General features: G+C 39.7%; 1 protein-coding gene across 6 annotated transcripts in view; it reads right to left on the minus strand.

The window, feature by feature from the left end:
• LOC124776982 (mitochondrial dicarboxylate carrier-like) overlaps positions 1-22,504 on the minus strand; it is a 153,011-nt gene that overhangs the window by 113,106 nt on the left and 17,401 nt on the right. For all 6 annotated transcript variants that reach the window (XR_007015676.1, XR_007015677.1, XM_047252223.1 and 3 more), the window contains exon 3: positions 8,408-8,563. Coding sequence is in view for 4 of the 6 variants with exons in the window: in XM_047252223.1 (XP_047108179.1) it covers positions 8,408-8,563 (156 nt within the window). In the remaining 2 variants the exon portion in view is untranslated. The remainder of the gene's footprint in view (positions 1-8,407; positions 8,564-22,504) is intronic.

A 22,504-nucleotide genomic window follows, 5' to 3' on the forward strand; every position in this document is an offset into this window, starting at 1 on the left:
AAACATTTGAAATTACAAAATATTTGACACATTTAAAATTTCTATTATTAATTATGCAATTCAGTGCAATTTATTAAATTTATTTCTGGATTCATTTATAAAATATTAATAGAAATTAACAGAAATTAATGTGTCAAGAGAATTTGTAAGCCCTTTGTAATATTGTTAGTACCGCAGAGTGAGGTAGCAGTGGACATGCCTCTCATGTGTTTGGATGTGCTTTTATTTTTTGGAAGAACAATGTAATTTTCGGCTTTGTTGAAGTGGAAATTGTAAGGACAGTGTGATATAGAAAAATGTGAGAGAATAAAATTTTGAGTAAAACAAAAAAAATCCAACTCAGGCAATTCTTCAGAACTTATTACATCAATTGGAGCCATGAGAACCTATAATGTCAAAAATTTCAGCTTCAAGAATCAGCCCCTAGACGTAAAGAACTGGAGCCAACTATGGAAAAAGAAGATAAGTAAAAAGTTTATTGTAAATCTTACTCCTCTTGAAGCTTGTTGAAAGAGTTAATTGTAAAAACAGAGACAATCAACAAATGATGCGAGTGAGGATTAGATTACACACTCAAGAAGGAGGCCGACCATCTCGTCCAACGTCTACACCCAGGTTCTTAGATGCCAGCCAGGCCGATCAAGTCCTGAAGAATCTAACACATCACAGTGTAAATTACTGTTTACAGATATGCTGATAACGTAGTTCTTAATACACTCCTGGAAATGGAAAAAAGAACACATTGACACCGGTGTGTCAGACCCACCATACTTGCTCCGGACACTGCGAGAGGGCTGTACAAGCAATGATCACACACACGGCACAGCGGACACACCAGGAACCGCGGTGTTGGCCGTCGAATGGCGCTAGCTGCGCAGCATTTGTGCACCGCCGCCGTCAGTGTCAGCCAGTTTGCCGTGGCATACGGATCTCCATCGCAGTCTTTAACACTGGTAGCATGCCGCGACAGCGTGGACGTGACCCGTATGTGCAGTTGACGGACTTTGAGCGAGGGCGTATAGTGGGCATGCGGGAGGCCGGGTGGACGTACCGCCGAATTGCTCAACACATGGGGCGTGAGGTCTCCACAGTACATCGATGTTGTCGCCAGTGGTCGGCGGAAGGTGCACGTGCCCGTCGAACTGGGACCGGACCGCAGCGACGCACGGATGCACGCCAAGACCGTAGGATCCTACGCAGTGCCGTAGGGGACCGCACCGCCACTTCCCAGCAAATTAGGGACACTGTTGCTCCTGGGGTATCGGCGAGGACCATTCGCAACCGTCTCCATGAAGCTGGGCTACGGTCCCGCACACCGTTAGGCCGTCTTCCGCTCACGCCCCAACATCGTGCAGCCCGCCTCCAGTGGTGTCGCGACAGGCGTGAATGGAGGGACGAATGGAGACGTGTCGTCTTCAGCGATGGGAGTCGCTTCTGCCTTGGTGCCAATGATGGTCGTATGCGTGTTTTGCGCCGTGCAGGTGAGCGCCACAATCAGGACTGCATACGACCGAGGCACACAGGGCCAACACCCGGCATCATGGTGTGGGGAACGATCTCCTACACTGGCCGTACACCACTGGTGATCGTCGAGGGGACACTGAATAGTGCACGGTACATCCAAACCGTCATCGAACCCATCGTTCTACCATTCCTAGACCGGCAAGGGAACTTGCTGTTCCGACAGGACAATGCACGTCCGCATGTATCCCGTGCCACCCAACGTGCTCTAGAAGGTGTAAGTCAACTACCCTGGCCAGCAAGATCTCCGGATCTGTCCCCCATTGAGCATGTTTGGGACTGGATGAAGCGTCGTCTCACGCGGTCTGCACGTCCAGCACGAACGCTGGTCCAACTGAGGCGCCAGGTGGAAATGGCATGGCAAGCCGTTCCACAGGACTACATCCAGCATCTCTACGATCGTCTCCATGGGAGAATAGCAGCCTGCATTGCTGCGAAAGGTGGATATACACTGTACTAGTGCCGACATTGTGCATGCTCTGTTGCCTGTGTCTATGTGCCTGTGGTTCTGTCAGTGTGATCATGTGATGTATCTGACCTCAGGAATGTGTCAATGAAGTTTCCCCTTCCTGGGACAATGAATTCACGGTGTTCTTATTTCAATTTCCAGGAGTGTATTTTCATGCAGAGTAATGGCACAAAATATGGGAGTTGACAACTGAATCTTACCTCACGTGCTATGCATTGCTGAACTTTTGGAATTGATTGTACATGTATTCCATCATTAACATCCATATTTATGGAGAATATGACAAAAGACTTTTTATTCAACAAAAACACCATAAATGTTCTCCATGCACTCACAAACAAGCCAAGCCATGAAAAACTCACCAATATGGCTTTGTAACAGCTGGCATGCTACTGTTTCTTGTTTTACAGTAGTGTGCAGTAGGGAAAATTTGACAAAACTGCCACACATTGGTTTAAAACCAACATTCATGAAGTAATAAGCTGGGAAAGCAGCATTATTCAGACAAAAGACATAACATGTACAAAGCAAGTTTTGCATAATCAAATCTTCTTAGGTAATGGCACTTGCTAAGGATACACCAAGTTCTGCTACTTCATCGTGCAATGGATCCACTCAATTTTGCTTCAAAATGGTGGCAACAACTCATTTTCGAGAAAAAGTGATTTTACTGCAGTTTGCTTCCAGATGCCTCAAGTATCCCCAGAACACTAACTTAAGAATATCCCTCTACCTGAAATTGACAGTAATCTTATGCCATAAGTAGAGGAATCTACACTTTACAATAGTTCCACCATACTGCTTTTCCAGAACATTTTCATCAACCTCTGCACACAAGAGTTCAGAACATTCTACCCTCTTTGCTATATCTTGCTGTTACTTTATGTTAATCAAAGGTGTTGTACTTGTGGCAGTGCAAAAAAGGATAACCTGTGTTTTTTTTTTTTCCAAAATTCGGGATAGCACAGTATACTTCCATATTGGAAATGTGCATGCAAACGAGTTGTGGTCTGTCACTTAGTTTGCAGAAGACTGTTTTGTTGAGACTAGCTCCAGTGTAGTCAGTGCAAACATCAATAAGGTCACTCAGCAGCTCCAATGGAGATGCTGCAGCTACTGCTAGCAATTTTGTTCTCTGCTGTCACTACAAACTTTGGGTCAAGCAGAGGCACCAACCACACTGCAGCGCCCTGCAAAAATAGCCACACTTGGCCATAGATGCTGCTTATATAAGACAAATACTATTCAAATGCCATTGGGATGCCACGTTTACTACTGATTCAGAACCATTTATGAATTGGATACTGATTTTTTATAACACTTCCGCAGATGGCAAGACTAACCTACAACTATCAGTGTGAGTACCCTTTTATCAGTCCTTCCTGTACTTTTTTCTTGTGTTCAATAAATATTGTTCTGCAGATGCCACTACATCATGTTTTACTATGTTATCATTACTACATTCCAATTTAGTACTGTAACTCACTGAGGAATGCCGACTGAAATTATTGCTCATGTCAGTGATGCGACACCTTTCTATGAAATACTTGAACAGATGAGCAGAAGTTTCTCCAGTCTGCTTCTTAAATTAGATGCAAACCAAGCATGTGGTGAACCTTGTCTGCAATGAAAACACCATGATTCAACCATATAGTGGAGGCACTGAGTAGTAGGTAGGTGCATAAACACATTCCACTTCCTGATTATGTGCTGATCAATGCCTTCACTAAATGGTTAGCGGTTTATCTTTACCCATTCCATTATCAGCTTCTCCAGCAGTGAGTGATGCAGTCAAATACCTTGGATAAGTTGCATAACATCTCAACTAGTGTCATTTCATAGTTTAAAAAAATATGAAATGCTAAGAGAAGACTAAATATTCAGTGCATGATTATTTTTATGTCATTAAACTAAATTAACAATGCATAATTGTTTTACTTTATTAAGCTAACTTTTGTTTAAAGTACGCACAAACATAAGAGAACTTTACCTTCGATCTAACAAACTAAGACAGCGCATTTGTTTCTCAAATTCAAGAGGATGGTGGTTAATGCTCTGTCCATCTCCCCTGATTGATTTTTTCTGTTGTTCTCCTAACTCACTTCAGACAAATGCCTGGATGGTTTCTTCAATGTGGCCTGTCCTGTACTCTCTTCATTAAATTCAAGTATACCTTTATATGTTTGTATATACAGAGTGAGTCAGGAGGAAAGGTACATGCTTTGAAGGGTGATAGTATTAGTGATTCTGAACAAAAAAACTTCATATGGATGTGTGCCCTGTTTCAAATGGTTTCCGAGATAGAACACATTTAATATCACTTTTGTACGTTTTTCTTGAATAACTCTAAAACCACACCCTCCAGTGAAAATATGTCACAGCACAAAATTAAACTATATCAAATTTCCTACAAAAAGGTCATATTCATGGTATGTGTGAAGAGAGTGTGAGAATGTTTAAAAACTCGCTTAACACACTTGCACTGTAGCTTACGTAGTTTTTGTAGGCCAATTTGAGGTAGCATACTGAGGTAGCAAGCTGAGATGAACAGTTTGATATGGAACACTTGTGACCTATCAAGTTGGGAAACTACCTCAAATTGCCCTACAAAAACTATGTAAGCTACAGCGCACGCGCGTCAAGCGAGTTTCTCCAACATTCTCATGCTTTCTTCGCACAAACCCTTAGTTCAAGAGAAAAAAATGAATGGGACCTTTTTTGCAGCAAATTTAATATAGTTTAATTTTGTACTTTGACATGTTTTTGCTGGAGAGTGTGGTTTTTGAGTCATTCAAGAAAAACATACAAAAGTGACATTAAATGTGTTCTATCTTGAAAACCATTCAGAATAGGGCATATGTCCATATGAAGTTTATTGTTCAGAATAACTAATACTATCAACCTCAAAGCGTGTACCTTTCCTCCCAACTCACCCTGCATCACATGTTTCTTCTTGCATTAAGCTGACAGATCTAACATAACTGTAAAATGATCCCTGGACAAATAAATTACAGGCATTATTAAGAATTGTTTTGTCAATACATCACTGTTCCTGAAATCCGAATTGTGATTTGCTAAGTGTCATATTATCATATAAGTGGGTGACAATTCTCAAGTACCTTATCTTCTCACAAATTATTTAAAAACAACAACTGGCTGGATGTTATTGACATTTGTGGAATCACCCTTCTCACACAGTGGATTAACAATTGCATATTTCAATTAGTCTGGGAAATTATCCAGAATTACTGTTAATTACACATGTAACAACATTACATATCATATGATCAAAACATTTTTCATTTAAAATAACGTGTCTCTGTATGAAAGTACAATCAGTAATGACGTGGGTAATATGAACTCTGAGTTCTGCCTACAGACATGCTATTGTACTGTCGTCAGATGAAATAATGTTTTCAAATATTTGCTTGTATAATAACTGTGTCATATGACAACTTCCAGCTCAACTATAAAACAAAATAATAAAAACCATACTAGCAAGATTCTTAAAGCCACAAAATAATTTCTGGCTTTAACATTACGACAGTTCTATCTAGGGAGAGTGGCGAAGAACCCTTTTAAATATACTCTTTATTATGCTTTGTTTATTATTTTACTGTTACGAATTATCTACAGAAGAATGGAAAAACTAGTGAAAGTTATCCTCAGGAAGATCAGCTTGGGCTCCATAGAAAGGTATGAGCCCAAAAGGCAACACAGATCCTATGACTTATCTTAGAAGAAAGGTCGAAGAAAGGCAAATCTATGTTTACAGCATTTGTAGATTTAGAGAAAGCTTATGACAATACTAACTGGAATTCACAATTTTTAAATACTGAAGGCAGCAGGGATAATACACGAGGAGCAAAAGTTATCTACAACTGGTACAGAAACCAGACTGGAGTCATAGGGCATGCAAGAGAAGCAGTAGTTGAGAAAGTAGTGAGAGTGTTATGGCCTATCTCTGATGTTATCAATCTGTACCTTGGAAACATGCAGTACCAAAACCAAGAAAATTTCAAAAAGGAATTAAAATTCAGGGAAAGAAACATAAACACTGAGATTTGCCAATGACTTTGTAATTCTTTTATAGACTGCAAAGGACTTGATTGATCAGTTGAATGAAATGGATAGCATCTTGAAAAGGAGTTATCAGATGAAAAACAACAAAAGTAAGACAAGGTAATGGAATGCAGTGTCGAATTAAATCAGGAGATGATAAGGGAATGAGATTAGAAAATTAGACACTAAAAGTTGTCTATGAGTTTTGCTATTTGGGCAGCAACAAAATATATGACAATAGCTGAAGAAGAGAGGATACAAAATGCAGAGAGTGTCAGAAAGTCTTTTCTGATGGTATGTCTCTGGAGTAAACCATGTAAAAAAGTTAAACTTTGATGATAAACAGTTCAGACAGGAATAGAATGAGGTGCTACAAAAGACTGTTTGAGACTTTATGGGTAGATTGGATGATTGAACTGCAGAGAAAACAAATTCATGATCCAACAACTGGTTGATAGGGTATATCCTGGGGCATCAAGAAATTTAAATTTGGTAATGAAAGGCAGTGTGGGGAGGTAAAAAATGTAGAGGTAGGTTCAAATAGACGCAGGTTGCAGTAGTCATTCAGAGATGAAGAGACTTGCAAGGGATAGACTAGCGTGGAGAGCTGCACAAAACCAGCCATCAGACTGAATGCACCAACAACAACAAACATGGCTATTTTGGATGCTGGTTGCTATTGTTTCAGACACTGAGCCTTGGTGAGTTTAGCAGACAGTACACATGCAGTTCACTTAAGGGCTCTGAATGAAATTATAGGACAATATTAAATTTATCACATGAAGCCAGTTCATATATTCTATAAATGACAGCCTTACAATTGTAATGAAACTGTCACATGTATATCATTAGAAAATTAACCACCAGCTAAGAAGTAAACAAGTAGATACATTACGCTGCAGCAAATGACGAAGTCTATCTTCCTCATACCAAAACATTTCATTTCATATGAACTCCCTTGGAGGACATGGACAGGGGCTGCAGATAGGTGATGCTAGGTGGCACTGGATGGGAATATGGGTGAACCGGGAGGCATGCTGAGATAGTTCACACAATTGTACAAACACTGAGTCTGGATGGCACAGTTGTTAATGCAACTGCCTAGAAAGCAGGAGATCCCGAGTTCTAATCCCGGTTCAAAACCCATTTCTACTCATCGCCACTAATTCCGCATAAAGTCCCTATACAGCTGACATCAACAGTTCTTTTACATCCCTTTCCCTTTTCCCCCCCTTCACCTTCAATTTACATAAAAATGTGAAAAGTTCCAGATTCTGCATGGTGCCTGTTGCTTTGGACATGCCCAAAAAGAACAGACACTATGCATTCATATAAATGATGCAACTCACTGAGCAATTAAATCATCCTTCAGTGCAGATGCACAATGTTTGACCTCCTGCTGGAATCTCAAAGTAACGAGTATCGAGGACATGGACAGGGACTGCAGGTAGGTGGTACTAGGTAGAGATGTGGGTCAGCCAGGAGGCATACCAAGATAATCCAAGCAAATGTGACAAACACTGTGTCTGGATGGTCCAGTGGTTAATGCAACTGCTTTGTAAGCAGGAGATCCCAGATTTGAATCCCGGTCTGGCAGACATTTTCATGCATCACAGCTGATTCTGCATAAAGTCCCGATTCAGCTGACATCAATAGCTTCTTCCTTTTCTGTTCATTTCTCACCCTTCCATCTTCAGTTTACATAAAAATATCTCACAGCTGCCGATTCTGCTTGGTGTCTGTTCTTTCGGTCATGGGCAATGAATCCACCACCTTTTGTTTGACCTCCGGGAGGAATCTCAAAGCAGCGAGATGGAGGACATGCTAGGTGGGACTGTGGGTTAACTGAGAGGTGTGCCAAAACAGTCCGCGCAATTGCAATACACTCTGTGTCCAGATGGCGCAATGGTTAGTACAACTGTACAGTAAGCAGCTGATCGTGGGTTTGAATCTTGGTCTGGCACACAATTTCACTCATCACTGCTGATTATGCATGAAGTCCCAATGCAGCTGACATCAATAGTTCCTCTTCTTTTTCCTCCCTCCTTCAGTTTACAATAATAAGTATTTGCCACACCAACTGCAGTGACATGTATTACAAAAAGCAACTTTTATGTATGATTTCAACAATGTGCCATCATAATGAATACCCTCGGAATGCACCTCCTTGGAACACAACTAAACAAAGTAAATCTTATGTACATCTGCAAAAGACTGTGTATATTCTGTGTAAGATAAAATTCTGATCAAATACTTGGTACTAAGCAAAAATACCTGTGGGACCAACAGTACACATGTTAGCAGCTGAAAAATGAACAAAGCAATGAGAAAATTTCAAAATTATAGTATACTTACCTCATAAAAGGCAAAGCGGAAGGTGGAATAAGTAAGTTGCCTCATTATAGCAGCTGACAGTCCATTATTTAGAGCAAGAATGCCATCTGAATGAATTATGTCCATTGTTGTTTGTAACATTGTGCGGCGAACTTCTTGTTGGGTTTGCATTTGAACCTAAGAAAACAAAAATACAATACTGAAGAATAAATCATCACATAGATTGGTCAGAAAATTAATGTACAACTACATCAACATACAAACTCCATTAGCCACCATATGGTGTATGGCGAATGGTACCTTGTGCCACCACTAGTCATTTCCTTTCCTCCTCCATTCACAAATAGAGCAAAGAAAAAATGACTGTCTATATACCTCCATAAAAATCCTAATTTCTCTTATCTTTGTGGTCCTTAGGTGAAATGTACATTAATGGCAACAGAGTTGTTCTGCAGTCAGCTTCAAATGCCAGTTCTCTATATTTTCTCAATAGTGTTTTGCACAAAGAATGTCCTGTTCTCTCCAAGGATTCCCATTAGAGTATGCGAAGTATCTCCACAATACCCATGTATAGATCAAACCTCCTATTAATATAACCAAAAGCATGCCTCTGAATTGCTTTGACACCGTCATAACACAGTGGGTATTCCAAGCACTCGAGCAGTACTTGAACGGGTCACACAGGTGTTCTATATGCAGTCTCCTTTATAAATTAGCTACATTTAAGGGTCTACGGGTTGCGCGCAGCCATATGGTATGTAACATGCGCTCACCAGCTGACCTATCTGGAATGCTGACAATTTGCTTGGTCAGTATACGTGTGTCTGGCCGGAGTGTGACACATAGTGTATGCCACTGGCCGCCGTCTGCAGTGCGCAGTATTAACTAGTGCGGCCTCAGGCGTGAATATATCTCTTTTCTTAGCTCACCATGGAGCCTTTCAATACAACCATAATTAGCCAGTGTTAGGATGTCAGACACAGTGATGATGGGTGCACGTAGCGTGCATGTTTTATAACCAGCCTTTGTTACTAAAACTGTTTAAACTTACTTCTCGTGTTCGCGTATTGCCGTACCTCAAGGACTCACCGCTTACAAATCCTGACAAAATATTCGTGTAATCATCATCCGGGGCAACAACACAAATTACCTCCTTATAGAAGTGGTGTCAGCATGGGGATAATTATTGGAAATCTACAGTCCTGAAGATGTGCAGCACAGTGTGAACTTTGAGCAGCAGCAGCAGCAGCAGCATGAACATCTTCCGACTACGCAGGGACATGCAATGCTGGAATTCAGGTTGGTCTACTCCAGTTTGGCTAGAATATGAAAGGCAGTGATGGATTTTTATTTTACATTTGAGTGACTCATTGGCGTTAAATTACACAAAACGTCGCAATCCAGTTAGAATAACAATATTGACCCACAAACTTTTATTAATGAACTGCAAGAAGAGATTCGGCAGTTAAGAGCAGAAAGAAGCAAGCATAACATTCCGAAAGACTTGGCAAATGATAGTTCATGCAGTACAGGTAGAACTACAATAAAGAATTTTCCATTATTGCCAGCAGTACCAGTGTTTAGCAGGAAACCCGAAGATGACGTGAAAGTGTTTTTTCGTAAACTTGAAGGTGCCGCCCTGTTAGGATCATGGACTGATTCCAATAAGCTAATGGTTGCCAAATTAAGAATCCAGGGAGCAGCACAATATTTCATTAGTGATTGTGTGAAAACAAAAGATTACAATGAGTTTAGAATGATTGTTATTCAGAGATTTAAACGTAAAAACGCGATCAGATTTTACAGACAGCAGCTTTACAGTTTGCGAATGCGACGAGACGAATCTATCAAGCAGTTTGCCGACAGAATTCGAAACATCAACGCTCAAACGTATGACTTAGTAGAAGATAAAAATGAAAATCGCATTCAGTTGTTCAAAGCCAACCAGAGCCTTGGACACATTCATTCATGGGTTGCTCGGAGAGGAAGTAAACAAAGCTGTTTGACTCGCATGATGTAAAACATATCAGGAAGCAGTAGAATCAGCTGTTGGTTTCATTGAAGCACTAAGCCAACTGAATGAGATGCAGAAAGAAGAACACAGAGTTTTCAACACAACAGTACAATGCTACATATGCAATAAGCTGGATCACAAGTGTAAGGATTGTAAAGAGAATCGAATCAGCTATCATTGCGGGATGCAGGGTCATGTTTCCAGGGATTGTCGCAACAAGGAGAAAGGTAATGCGAACAACAGACAATCTGCCAGATCTTCAAACGAGTATGGGGACGTACGGGCCACCACTCCATCCGCCCCTTGCCAGAGACAGTGATTCCTGTTAGTTCCAGCGAAAATCAGACCGAAAATGGCTTCGTGATAGGTGCTGTATATCATGGGAAAAACATCAAACTACTTATTGACACAGGAGCACAGACCTCATTAATGTGGTGTGGCATAGATAAACAACATGAATTGAAACCGCCGCTATTAAAAGTGCGAGGGTTAAATGGAGGAAAGCTACATAACTATGGAGAAGTTAGCTTAGAATTAATCCTTGGCTAAGGCCAAGATAAAGGTGGAAATAAAGATAAAGATAAATACACAGCAAGGGTGCAAGTAGTTTCAAATAACAAAATGTGTTATGATGGTGTACTTGGATTTGATTTCTTGTTCGCTAATGAGGCAGAGATATTTGTCGCAGAAAGAAAGATCAGACTAGGCCATAGCAACTACAACCTAGGAAATCGTTCTTCAGATCGTACTCAAAGGAGCAGCAATACTGACGTCGTGGGAATGGACCGCCTAAACGATGCATCACTTCAAACTGTCCAAGTTGATGTTCAAATTGATCAGCCTCAGCAAATTCCCAGGAAAGATAATCTACATTGAAGTTAAGTCACCCCAATGCAAGGAAGGAACTTTGTTAGTAATTGAGCGATCCGAGAAAATTGAGTTACTGGATACAATGCCTTGTTATGTTGCAAGAAGTGTAGGTGTTGCTACAATGGTGAGACAGAATGTCGCAAAAGTCCCGGTTACGATAACAAATATGAGCAATGAGGATGTTGATTTGCCAAACAAAAGTTGCTGAAGTGTCGAGTGTAAGTAAAAGTGACGTAATACAGATTCCAGATGAGGTAACAAATGCTGCAGTTATAAACACAGATTTTTGTAACAGTACCACAAAACTGCAATGAGGAGACGAAGTTAATAATGAACTGAAGCACAAGATTTGGAAGAAGATAGAACATTTGACGGCTAATAAACAGAAGATTTTAGCGCTTGTTTTGTTGGAGTATGCGTATTTATTTCGAGAACGTGCAAATTTACCTGTCACTCATTTAGTTCAGCATCATATTCATACAGGGAATGCAGCCCCAATCACACAGAAACCTTACCGAATACCATTCAGTCAAAGAGAGTTGGTAGAAGACATGATTAAAGAACAATTAGAAGCTGGAATTATAAAACCAAGAGATCCTTCAGACCCACTGTGGTGTTCGCCTGTTGTAATTGTAAAGAAGAAATCAATTTCTGGAGAACCACAGTTCCGTTTTTGTGTTGATTACCGATCTTTGAATGCTGTGACCACACCCGACATCTACCCCTTACCAAATTTAGTGGAAACCTTGGATTACTTGGGCAGATGTCGAATTTTTGCAGTATGTGATTTAACAAGTGGTTATCACCAGTTAACAGTGCATCCAGATGATCAAGCAAAAACTTCATTTGTAACAGCAACAGGAGTATACAAGTATCTTCATATGCTGTTTGGACTTCGTAATGCTCCAGCTACATTTCAATGCCTGATGGATTCAGTTTTACGAGGGCTCACCCCAACACAAGCACTTGTTTACCTTGGTGATGTAATAATTTTTGGTGAAAACATGAAGCAGCACACTGAGAGACTACAAGCTGTTTTTGAACATATAAGAAGCGCAAACCTGTCTTTATCAATACACAAATGTCATTTTGCACAAAGTAAAGTTAACTACCTTTGTCATGTTATAACCAAAGAAGGTGTTCAACCTGATCCAAAATTAACTGAAGACGTAAAGAATTTTCCTGAACCACAGAATTTGAAAGAACTACAATGATTCTTGGGATTGTCAAATTTCTACTGATGATTTATAGCCAGTTATGCGAATATAGCAAGTCCAATGACACAGCTACTGAAGAAAGGATTGTGCGCAGCCGTATGGTATGTAATATGCGCTCGCCAGCTGACCTATCTGGAATGCTGACAATTTGCTTGGTGAGTACACATGTGTTCGGCCAGAGTGCATCACAGAGAGCATGCCAGTGGCCACCGTCTGCAGCACGCAGTATTAACTAGCGTGGCCTTGGGAGCGAATATCTCTCTTTTCTTAGCTCACGATGGAGCCTTTCGATACGACCGTAATTAGCCGGTGTTAGGACGTCAGACACAGTGATGGTGGGTGTAGGTAGCGTGCGTATTTTATAATCAGCCTTTGTTAATAAAACTGTTTAAACTTACTTCTCGTGTTCACATATTGCTATAGCTCAAGGACATACCGCTTACAAATCCTGACAAAATATTCGTGCAATCATCATCTGGGGCAACAACACAAACTACCCCCTTATATACACTTTCCTAAAATTTTCCCAATAAACCGAAGCCTACTATTCGTCTTCTCTATTTCCATCCTTATGTGCTTGTTCGATTTCATAACACTTTGCAACATATGACTACAAATTTAATCTACATGACTGTGTCAGTCAGCACACTACTAACACTGGAATGTTTTTCCTACTCATCTCTGTTAACATATTTTCCTACATATAGAGCAAGCTGCTATTCATCAGAGCAACTGGAAATTCTGTCCAAATTATTTTGTATCCTTCTATAGTCACTCAACGACAATACCTTACCATGCACCACAGCATCATTAGCAAACAGCCGTAAATTGCTGTACACCGTGTCCATCAGATCATTTATGGATACAGAGAACAAGAACAGTCCTATCAGACTTCCCTGAGACACTCCTGACAATATTCTTGTCATTGATGAACAATCACCGTCAAGGACAACATACTGGGTTCTATTACTTAAAAAGTCTTGGAGCCACTCACGTATTAGGGAACTTAATCTGCATGCTCAGACCTTCGTCAGCAGTCTGCAGTGGGGCAACATGTGAAAAACTTTCTGGAAATCTAGGAATGTGGAATCTGATGGGTCTGCTGCTTCAATCCATGATTTGTGGGATATCAAGTGAGAAAAGAACAAGCTGAGCTGTGCATGAATGATGCTTTCTAAATCCATGCTAATTTGTGGACAGATGCTTTTCTGTCTCAAAACAATTTGTTTTATTCAAACTCAGAATTGTTCAACAGTCTGTAATTTTGAGAGTCCATCCTTTTACCTTTCTTATGCGCAGTCTAACGATGTGTGACGATAAGAAGCAGTGTGACATTGGATTGCAAGCAGAATTCACACCTCTGTCACATCGGTTGACTTACTTTATCTGTACAGCCAATCTTCTTCTCTGGATTGCCGGCTCTGTCAATCTCCAAAACCTTCTTCTCCGAAGAATAATGCTGGTTACGGGAATTTATACGACTCTCTCTCTATTTATGAAATAATTTAGTACTCAAAGAATACTTTTACCTCAGTCATAGTACATTTCAAGCAAATCAGCCGACTCGTCTCATGTCGGATCCGATTAAATACATTTGCAGTAGAGTACTTTTTAGAACCACATAATTTATGAACATGTCTTGCTTCTAGCAAGTCCAACACATAGAGTATAATTAACAATGATTCAACTGTTCTTCTTTTTTCTCATTCCAATAGTTAACGATATAAAACACCATAAGTTTTGGTAGGTACGCCCCGTTTTTAAAACATCCCTATTCATCAGGCCACAGGTCATCCCATCTCCATGTAGGTATGCCTGCCCTATATCCTTAGCAAATGCCAGGTGTGCCCCCCCCCCCCTTATCCTTTATGAATAGGCCTCGTGGTTCATTGCCCTAGTATACATCTTTATGTACACTATAATTAAATATTTCCTGGCAAAAATAAAATCTATTTCACACCCTCTTCTTAATACTTCATACTCTTCTATACTCTTAATAGACACTATGTTTACCAATACTCTTAGTACACACTGTGTCTACATATATGGTTCAACATATAGTATGTTTCTGACCACAATCTATTGGTTATGAACTGTAGACTAAAATTGAAGAAACTGCAAAAAGGTGAGAATTTAAGGAGATGGGATCTGTACAAAGTGACAGAACCAGAGGTTGTGGAGAGTTTCAGGGAGAACATTAGGGAATGATTGACAGGAATGGGGGAAAGAAATACAGTAGAAGAAGAATGGATAGCTTTGAGGGATGAAATAGTGAAGGCAGCAGAAGATCAAGTAGGTAAAAAGACGAGGGATAGTACAAATTCTTGGGTGACAGAAGATATATTGAATTTAGTCGATGAAAGGGGAAAATATAAAAATGCAGTAAATGAAGCAGGCAAAAATGAATACAAACGTCTAAAAAATGAGATCGACAGGAAGTGCAAAATGGCTCAGCAGGGATGGCTAGAGGACAAATGTAAGGATGTAGAGGCATATCTCACTAGGGGTAAGATAGATACTGCCTACAGGAAAATTAAAGAGACCTTTGGAGAAAAGAGAGCCACTTGTATGAATATCAAGAGCTCAGATGGAAACCCAGTTCTAAGCAAAGAAGGGAAAGCAGAAAGGTGGAAGGGGTATATAGAGGGTCTATACAAGGGCGATGTACTTGAGGACAATATTATGGAAATGGAAGAGGATGTAGATGAAGATGAAATGGGAGATATGATACTGCGTGAAGAGTTTGACAGAGCACTGAAGGACCTAAGCCAAAACAAGGCCCCAGAGTTGACAACAATCCATTAGAACTACTGATAGCCTTGGGAGAGCCAGTCCTGACAAAACTCTGCCATCTGGTGAGCGAGATGTATGAGACAGGCGAAATACCCTCAGACTTCAAGAAGAATATAATAATTCCAATCCCAAAGAAAGCAGGTGTTGACAGATGTGAAAATTACCGAACTATCAGTTTAATAAGCCACGGCTGCAAAATACTTACACGAATTCTTTACAGATGAATGGAAAAACTGGTAAAAGCCAACCTCGGGGAAGATCAGTTTGGATTCCGTAGGAATGTTGGAACACATGAGGCAATATTGACCCTATGACTTATCTTAGATAATAGATTAAGGAAAGGCAAACCTACATTTATAGCAATTGTAGACTTAGAGAAAGCTTTTGACAATGTTGACTGGAACACTCTCTTTCAAATTCTGAAGGTGGCAGGGATAAAATACAGGGAGCGAAAGGCTATTTTTTACAATTCGTACAGAAACCAGATGGCAGTTATAAGAGTCGAGGGGCATGAAAGGGAAGCAGTGGTTGGGAAGGGAGTGAGACAGTGTTGTAGCCTATCCCAGATGTTATTCAATCTGTATATTGAGCAAGCATTAAAGGAAACAAAAGAAAAATTTGGAGTAGGAATTAAAATCCATGGAGAACAAATAAAAACTTTGAGGTTCGCCGATGACATTGTAATTCAGTCAGTGACAGCAAAGGACCTGGAAGAGCAGCTGAACGGAATGGACAGTGTCTTGAAAGGAAGATATAAGATGAATATCAACAAAATCAAAATGACGATAATGGAATGTAGTCGAATTAAATTCGGTGATGCTGAGGGGTATTAGATTAGGAAATGAGACACTTAAAATAGTAAATGAATTTTGCTATTTGGGGAGCAAAATAACTGATGATGGTCGAAGTAGAGAGGATATAAAATGTAGACGCAATGGCAAGGAAAGCATTTCTGAAGAAGAGAAATTCGTTAACATCGCGTATATATTTAAGTGTCAGAAAGACGTTTCTGAATGTATTTGTATGGAGTGTGGCCATGTATGGAAGTGAAACGTGGACGATAAATAATTTGCACAAGAAGAGAATAGAAGCCTTCGAAGTGTACTGCTACAGAACAATGCTGAAGATCAGATGGGTAGATCACATAACTAATGAGGAGGTATTGAATAGAATTAGGGAAAAGAGAAATTTGTGGCACACCTTGACTAGAAGAAGGGATCGGTTGGTAGGACATGTTTTGAGGCATCAAAGGATCAACAATTTAGTATTGGAGGGCAACGTGGAGGGTAAAAATCGTAGAGAGAGACCAAGCGATGAATACACTAAGCAGATTCAGAAGAATGTAGGTTGCAGTAGGTACTGGGAGATGAAGAAGCTTGCACAGGATAGAGTAGCGTGGAGACCTGCATCAAACCAGTCCCTGGACTGAAGACCACAACAATGACAACAACATGAGTACACAAACAATGAAACTACTAACTAGAAACCTGCTGAGAGGTATGAACCATCAAGTGTCGCGTACTCATATACCTTTGTGTGAATGATGATGTGTGTTTGTGCAGCCTGATTCTTCGATCTTATCATCTGGAGATAAGTTGTAGGTTATTGGAAACCACAGAGAATATAAAGGACTTCTGTGATAGAAGTAGATGAATATGGAAAGAGGGGAAAAAATAGGCAGGTACTCCAATGATAAGTAAGTAAGGAAAGAAGAGAAATGGTTGCTAAGATCGAAGAAGAGGAAGAAGATACTCCCAAAGACAGGAAACCCTTCCCATCCCCCTTCCCCAGGATCCCTACCTCACCAGTACTTGAGTGAGAAGCCAGAGGAGGTATGTTGTTACATCGTCTAATACAGAACAGACATTCTCACCTTCACCCTTGATGTCCATGAAGAAAATCTTAGCAACCCCTATGGAACGGCAAATGGTGAAGAATCATTCACACTTGTTTGTGAGGGTTGTTTGAAAGATGTGGTGTGTGTGTGTTCTGTGTTGGCCATGATTTATGTGTTGGTGTATCATGTTTTAATGTACAATACCCACCCCTTCCAAAAATTATACAAGCCTTCGCATTTACATCACATTTCATAAAAGGTATAAAATATTCTATACTAAATAGAAAATTATACACTGCTGTATAATAGTTGTTTAAATCAGTCATATAATATTGTGTTTTCCATAAATATAATGTCCTTTTCAGTTTATTCCATTTATGTTGTCTAGGTATCACTGTGTTTAAATAGTACCATCATATTACACTTTTCACTATCATAATATTCTTATTCTGCTTATTTCGTCTAGAGATCACTGTTAATTCGTGATTCTCTTAAGATTTCTACCTGACTGTTATATACAGTTTCCTATGAAATAAAATTTAGGATAGTTTAAGATTTCAGGAATAGATTATAGAATAGTTCAAGATTTGAAGAGAATTCTGTGCAGGAAAACTATCTTGGAAGAAACACCGAAAACAACTCGGGATCTGATGGTCGTCACTCCGCCAGTTAAATCAGAATGTTAATGCCCCTGGGGGATAAAGATGAATCCACCCTAATCCCGTGGATCTGATATTAACTTCACTAGAGCAAGTGCAAACCAGTACTTCTCATTAAATTTTGTGTGAAAGTCTCCCCATGACAAAACAATCACCACTTTACTAGGTAACACAACATTAGGTAAGGTTATTCCAAATTGTCTATACCTCTCTTTGCATCGTTAAGTTCAGAAGACAAATTTGGACACATATAGTTGGAGGTTACTCTCGTGGCCACTTTCCCATCTACCATTTCCTCTACCTGTTCCTCCAGGCTACTTACATTCATCATACCTGAAGTTGCTAGTTTCTCTTTAAAATATCTACTCGAGTATCGATGCCTGCAATTTGTGATTGAAGTAGTGGTAATAACTTGTCCCGTTTCTCAACACTCTCTTTTAAAGTGTGTAATCTATGTTTTACAGCATCAAACGTAACATTACATACACTTTGAAATGATCCTTATTTCTCACCAAGTTCAGCTTCTACATTATTATATGTATCTTCAATATCCAATTCCAACTTTTTAGCTAAGTCCCGATATTGGTTACTCTGTGTCTGACTAAAGTCAGTGAACAGTTGGTTTACATGACTGCTTAACGAATTAGTTAATTCCTCTTTCAAATCTATTTTAAAATTTTCTACTTTGGTAGTTAAAGCATCAAATCCAGTATTGAAATTTCCCATACCTTCACATAAATTACTGAAGTCTTTACTTTGCGAATCCACTTTAGCACTTAACAATCTTAAAGTTTCATTCTGAACATCCAATTTATTATTTAATTGAGTATTCCCTGAATCTAAAGACTTTGAGCATTTAAAGTTGTATTTTGATCATCCAATTGAGAATTTAAAGTTTCATTTAACTGTAAACTCTGAGCTTCTAGTTTGGCATTTAAAGTCGCACTTATTTCATTTCTCAAAGAAGCACCCTGGTTATCTATTTTATCATTTAGTTGAGTATTTACTGAGTCTAATTTAAGACTTTGAGGATTTACAGCTGTCTTTCTTAAAGCCTCTGAATCTGCCCTTTGGGCTTTGATTAAATTTACTACTTCAGACCAGACAGGCACCTCCTTACTCACTTTCATTGCCATGGCTGTTCTGAAGTTTCCCCAATTCTCTGTGTATTATTCATATTTCTCTTAGTTTTTGATCTAGTAATCATCAAAAAATTCTACACTGTGTATAATAACTATACTAACAGTCTATTACTCAACAGTTTCTTTTGAACTTTACACTGACACAATTATTGTTTTGCACTCACCCGGCATAGATTTCTAACTGTGTTGGTGAACAGATGCGTAATTAGTGCCAGCAAACAGCACTGGCGCCAGCAGTGTTGAATGCTGGTTTCAGCGTCGGTGAGCGTATGTGGAATCAGTGCCAGTCATCAGCGACTGGTGCCGGCGTTGTCAGACTTAGGTTGGTTTCCACATCTGTGTCCCCGTAATGTGTGTGAGAGCTGCTTACTCCCCACAACAGATCATCTTCGATGAATTATTCATCATATTTCTTCTTAGTCTAATACATCAGAATCTTCTCTCTCTTCTTTTAATGTTACATCTTCCTTACTTCTCTTTTATTGTGTTTATTAACCTTCACTATTTGAACTTTTTAGGCAGAAATCCGATTCCGTGAAACAGTTCTCTTGTCTTGTTATACTTGGTTGCTATGGCAACACATCATATCTTCTGCTTTGATTTCCTCTCAAAATTCCCGTTTTATCAAGTCCTTTCCACTGGTCACCACGTTCTAACGATTTTTGATGATAGAACGTGTGGAGTAAATAAACAAACTTTATGTTTTCACCAATTAACGATGTTTCAGACTATGCAGAATAACATTCTCACATTCCACATACAAATATCTTCGTCTTCTCATATTTCACATATAAATATCTTCGTCTTCTCATATTTCGAGCTTTAGAAACACGTTTAATTAACATTTATAAATGAGTCGGTTTAAGAACCACTTGTAATATATGGACCCAAAATACATCTTGCCTCGTTCAGGGCTAAGACATGAAGTATTTTCCACTGTTCTTCTTTTTTCTCGTTACAATAGCCAACAATATAAAACACTATAAGATACATAAACACTCCTTGTTCCAATACGGCTTCCATGGCACGAGTGGCAAACACACTTGTCGATGCCGTTCGACCGTCGCATCTACCTTGTGCTCATGACTCCTTTCCAGCCTGCACACACAAACATGTGTCACGCAGTATGTACATTCTCTCACACTTATTTTTAAAATATCATGTGTCCGAGATGGTGGAAGGACAAGTGGTTCTAGAATTTACGTGGAAGTTCTCAAAGCACTACAACGGGGGTCACCTGAACTTTTTTTCCAGTTGCTTGGGACTTCACTCTGAGCAAGAGACTCGCCATAAATGCAAACTAAGTAAGGGGCCAGTGCCTGAATTTGGATTTCATCCTGACCTGGCTGTATTAGTTTTTAACTCTTTCAGTTGTTTCTCTATGCTAGGGATGCCTGTTATTACGTCCTCCATATAGGAGTCTGTGTGATGGTCCAATGACGGAATGTTTGTGTGGTCCTCCTGTGTAAATGATTTCTCAAATGCAAAATTTTAAACTTTAGCTGTCTTCTAGTTGTCTTCTGTTGCAACACCAAACTGGTCAACAAGTGACTGGACAGAAGCCAGCAACTTCTTCTTCTTCTTCTATTTCTACTACTACTACTACTACTACTAGGACCAGGATTTTCTTGGGTTCTCTGCAAGATCTTTTGCTAAGGTAGGATAATTAATGTTGTATGCTTTGGACATTAATCCTTTGATATACACAAGAATTTCTACTAACTTTCGCCTCTCATCATTTGCACATTCTTTATTGAACTGAACATTAAAGTCTCTGGTTCTTCAGCATTTTCCAAATTTTATTATTAAACTATCATGCGTCTTTTCCATCCTTAATCCACTTACTCAGCACATCCTTCTCCACAATGTGATTCCCCTCCGATAAATTTAAATGTTCCCCATAATTCCTCTGCGTTCATCATAATGGAATTAAGTGGTATCCATTCACTGTCTAAGTGGGATGCTAATAACTGCTTATCTACTCTTTCTAGTAAAAATACTCTCCTAGGCGGCTTTGAGATATCATCTATGATGATAACATGATTACTAATCCCTGTGTCTAGACTGACATTGTTCTTAAGGTGAGGCTTGTTTGTAGCTACAGGGTTGTAAATATTTCCACTGCATGTGGGTGACAAACTATCTGCTCAAGACATTTTTTGGAAAAACATGTTCAAAAGTACTTCACAAAACTCACTGTCTGTACCACCTGCAACGAATCCACAGATGATCCTGTCTGTACTCGACTGCCTCCAATTAATACTGCATGATCTGGGTATTGCCACAGGAAAGAGTGTAGACTTCCTTTGAATGATTCTGCAACTGTTACAGTGGAATCTGGCAGCTAGTAAAAACATCTAATAACTAACTTGAGTCCATTTACTTCTTTTTCTCCCTTCGAGATAACTTCATAGACTCAGTTTCAACCTTGCTATACCCAATATTCTTGAATTAATTTTTCACGGTGTAGCAGAGTGTGGACTGATATGAAACTTCCTCACAGAGTAAAATTGTGTGCCAGATTGAGACTCGAACACTGGACCTTTGCCTTTTGTGGGCCAGTGCTCTACCAACTGAGCTATCCAAGTACCACCCATGACCAGTCCTCACAGCTTTACTTCCACCAGTGCCTCATCTCCTACTTTGCCTCACTCCACAACATTCTTTCTTCAGTTAGTACAGCACTTGCTCACAAAAGGCACATGACCTACGTTCAAGTCCCGGCCTTGTGCACAGCTTTAATCTGATAGGAAGTCTCATATCAGCACACACTCCACTGCAAAATGAAAAATTCATTGTGGGAACATCCCCCAGGCCAAGGTTAAGTCATATCTCCATATATCCTCTCTTCCAGGAGTGTTAGTTTTGCATAACTTCTTTGAAATTTGGAAGGTAGGAAATGAGACACTGGCAGAAGGAAAGGTATGAGAAGAGATTATGAGTCATGCTTGGGTAGCTCAGTTAGTAGATCACTGGCCTGCGAAAGGCGAGTTCAAGTCTTGGTCTGGTACACAGTTGTAAGCTACCATGAAGTCTTGCAATATTCTTGTTGACCACAATAAAAAGGCCCCCACCTACTGTGCCTACTCTGTCTTTTCTATATATGTTCCATATCTTGCCAAATATTTCGGAGCTCTCTACTTCAGGCTTCAGCCAGCTCTCAGTTCCAAGAACAATTTGAGTGCAACAACTTTCCCGGAGGGCAATGAATTCAGAAACTTTGTTCCGAATACTTCAAAAATTTACTGTTAAAATTTTGAAAGTCTAACTGTTTTTACTTTGTACAAGGTCTGATTTTGCTCTCTGCATATCGACTGGCAAGCATTCATCAGAGGACCTCAAACCACCATCTAGCCTAAAAAACCCCATGTGCCCTTCACAATTACTCTGCTATCCAAGTAGCTGCTTCCTTTGTGTAGTGCACCCTTGACCTATCAAGGACAGTCCTATGATCTCCAAGAAAACTCTTTAGTGAGTTCGATGTACACTAACACTCTCATCATACACTGAAATAAATTCACTAAATGCGAATAACTTGCCTTCAGTTGTGTTAGGTGTTGCTTATCACGATATGCGGGAAATCTGG

Source organism: Schistocerca piceifrons, chromosome 2, assembly GCF_021461385.2.
Source record: "Schistocerca piceifrons isolate TAMUIC-IGC-003096 chromosome 2, iqSchPice1.1, whole genome shotgun sequence".
NCBI classification, from domain to species: Eukaryota; Metazoa; Arthropoda; class Insecta; order Orthoptera; family Acrididae; genus Schistocerca; species Schistocerca piceifrons.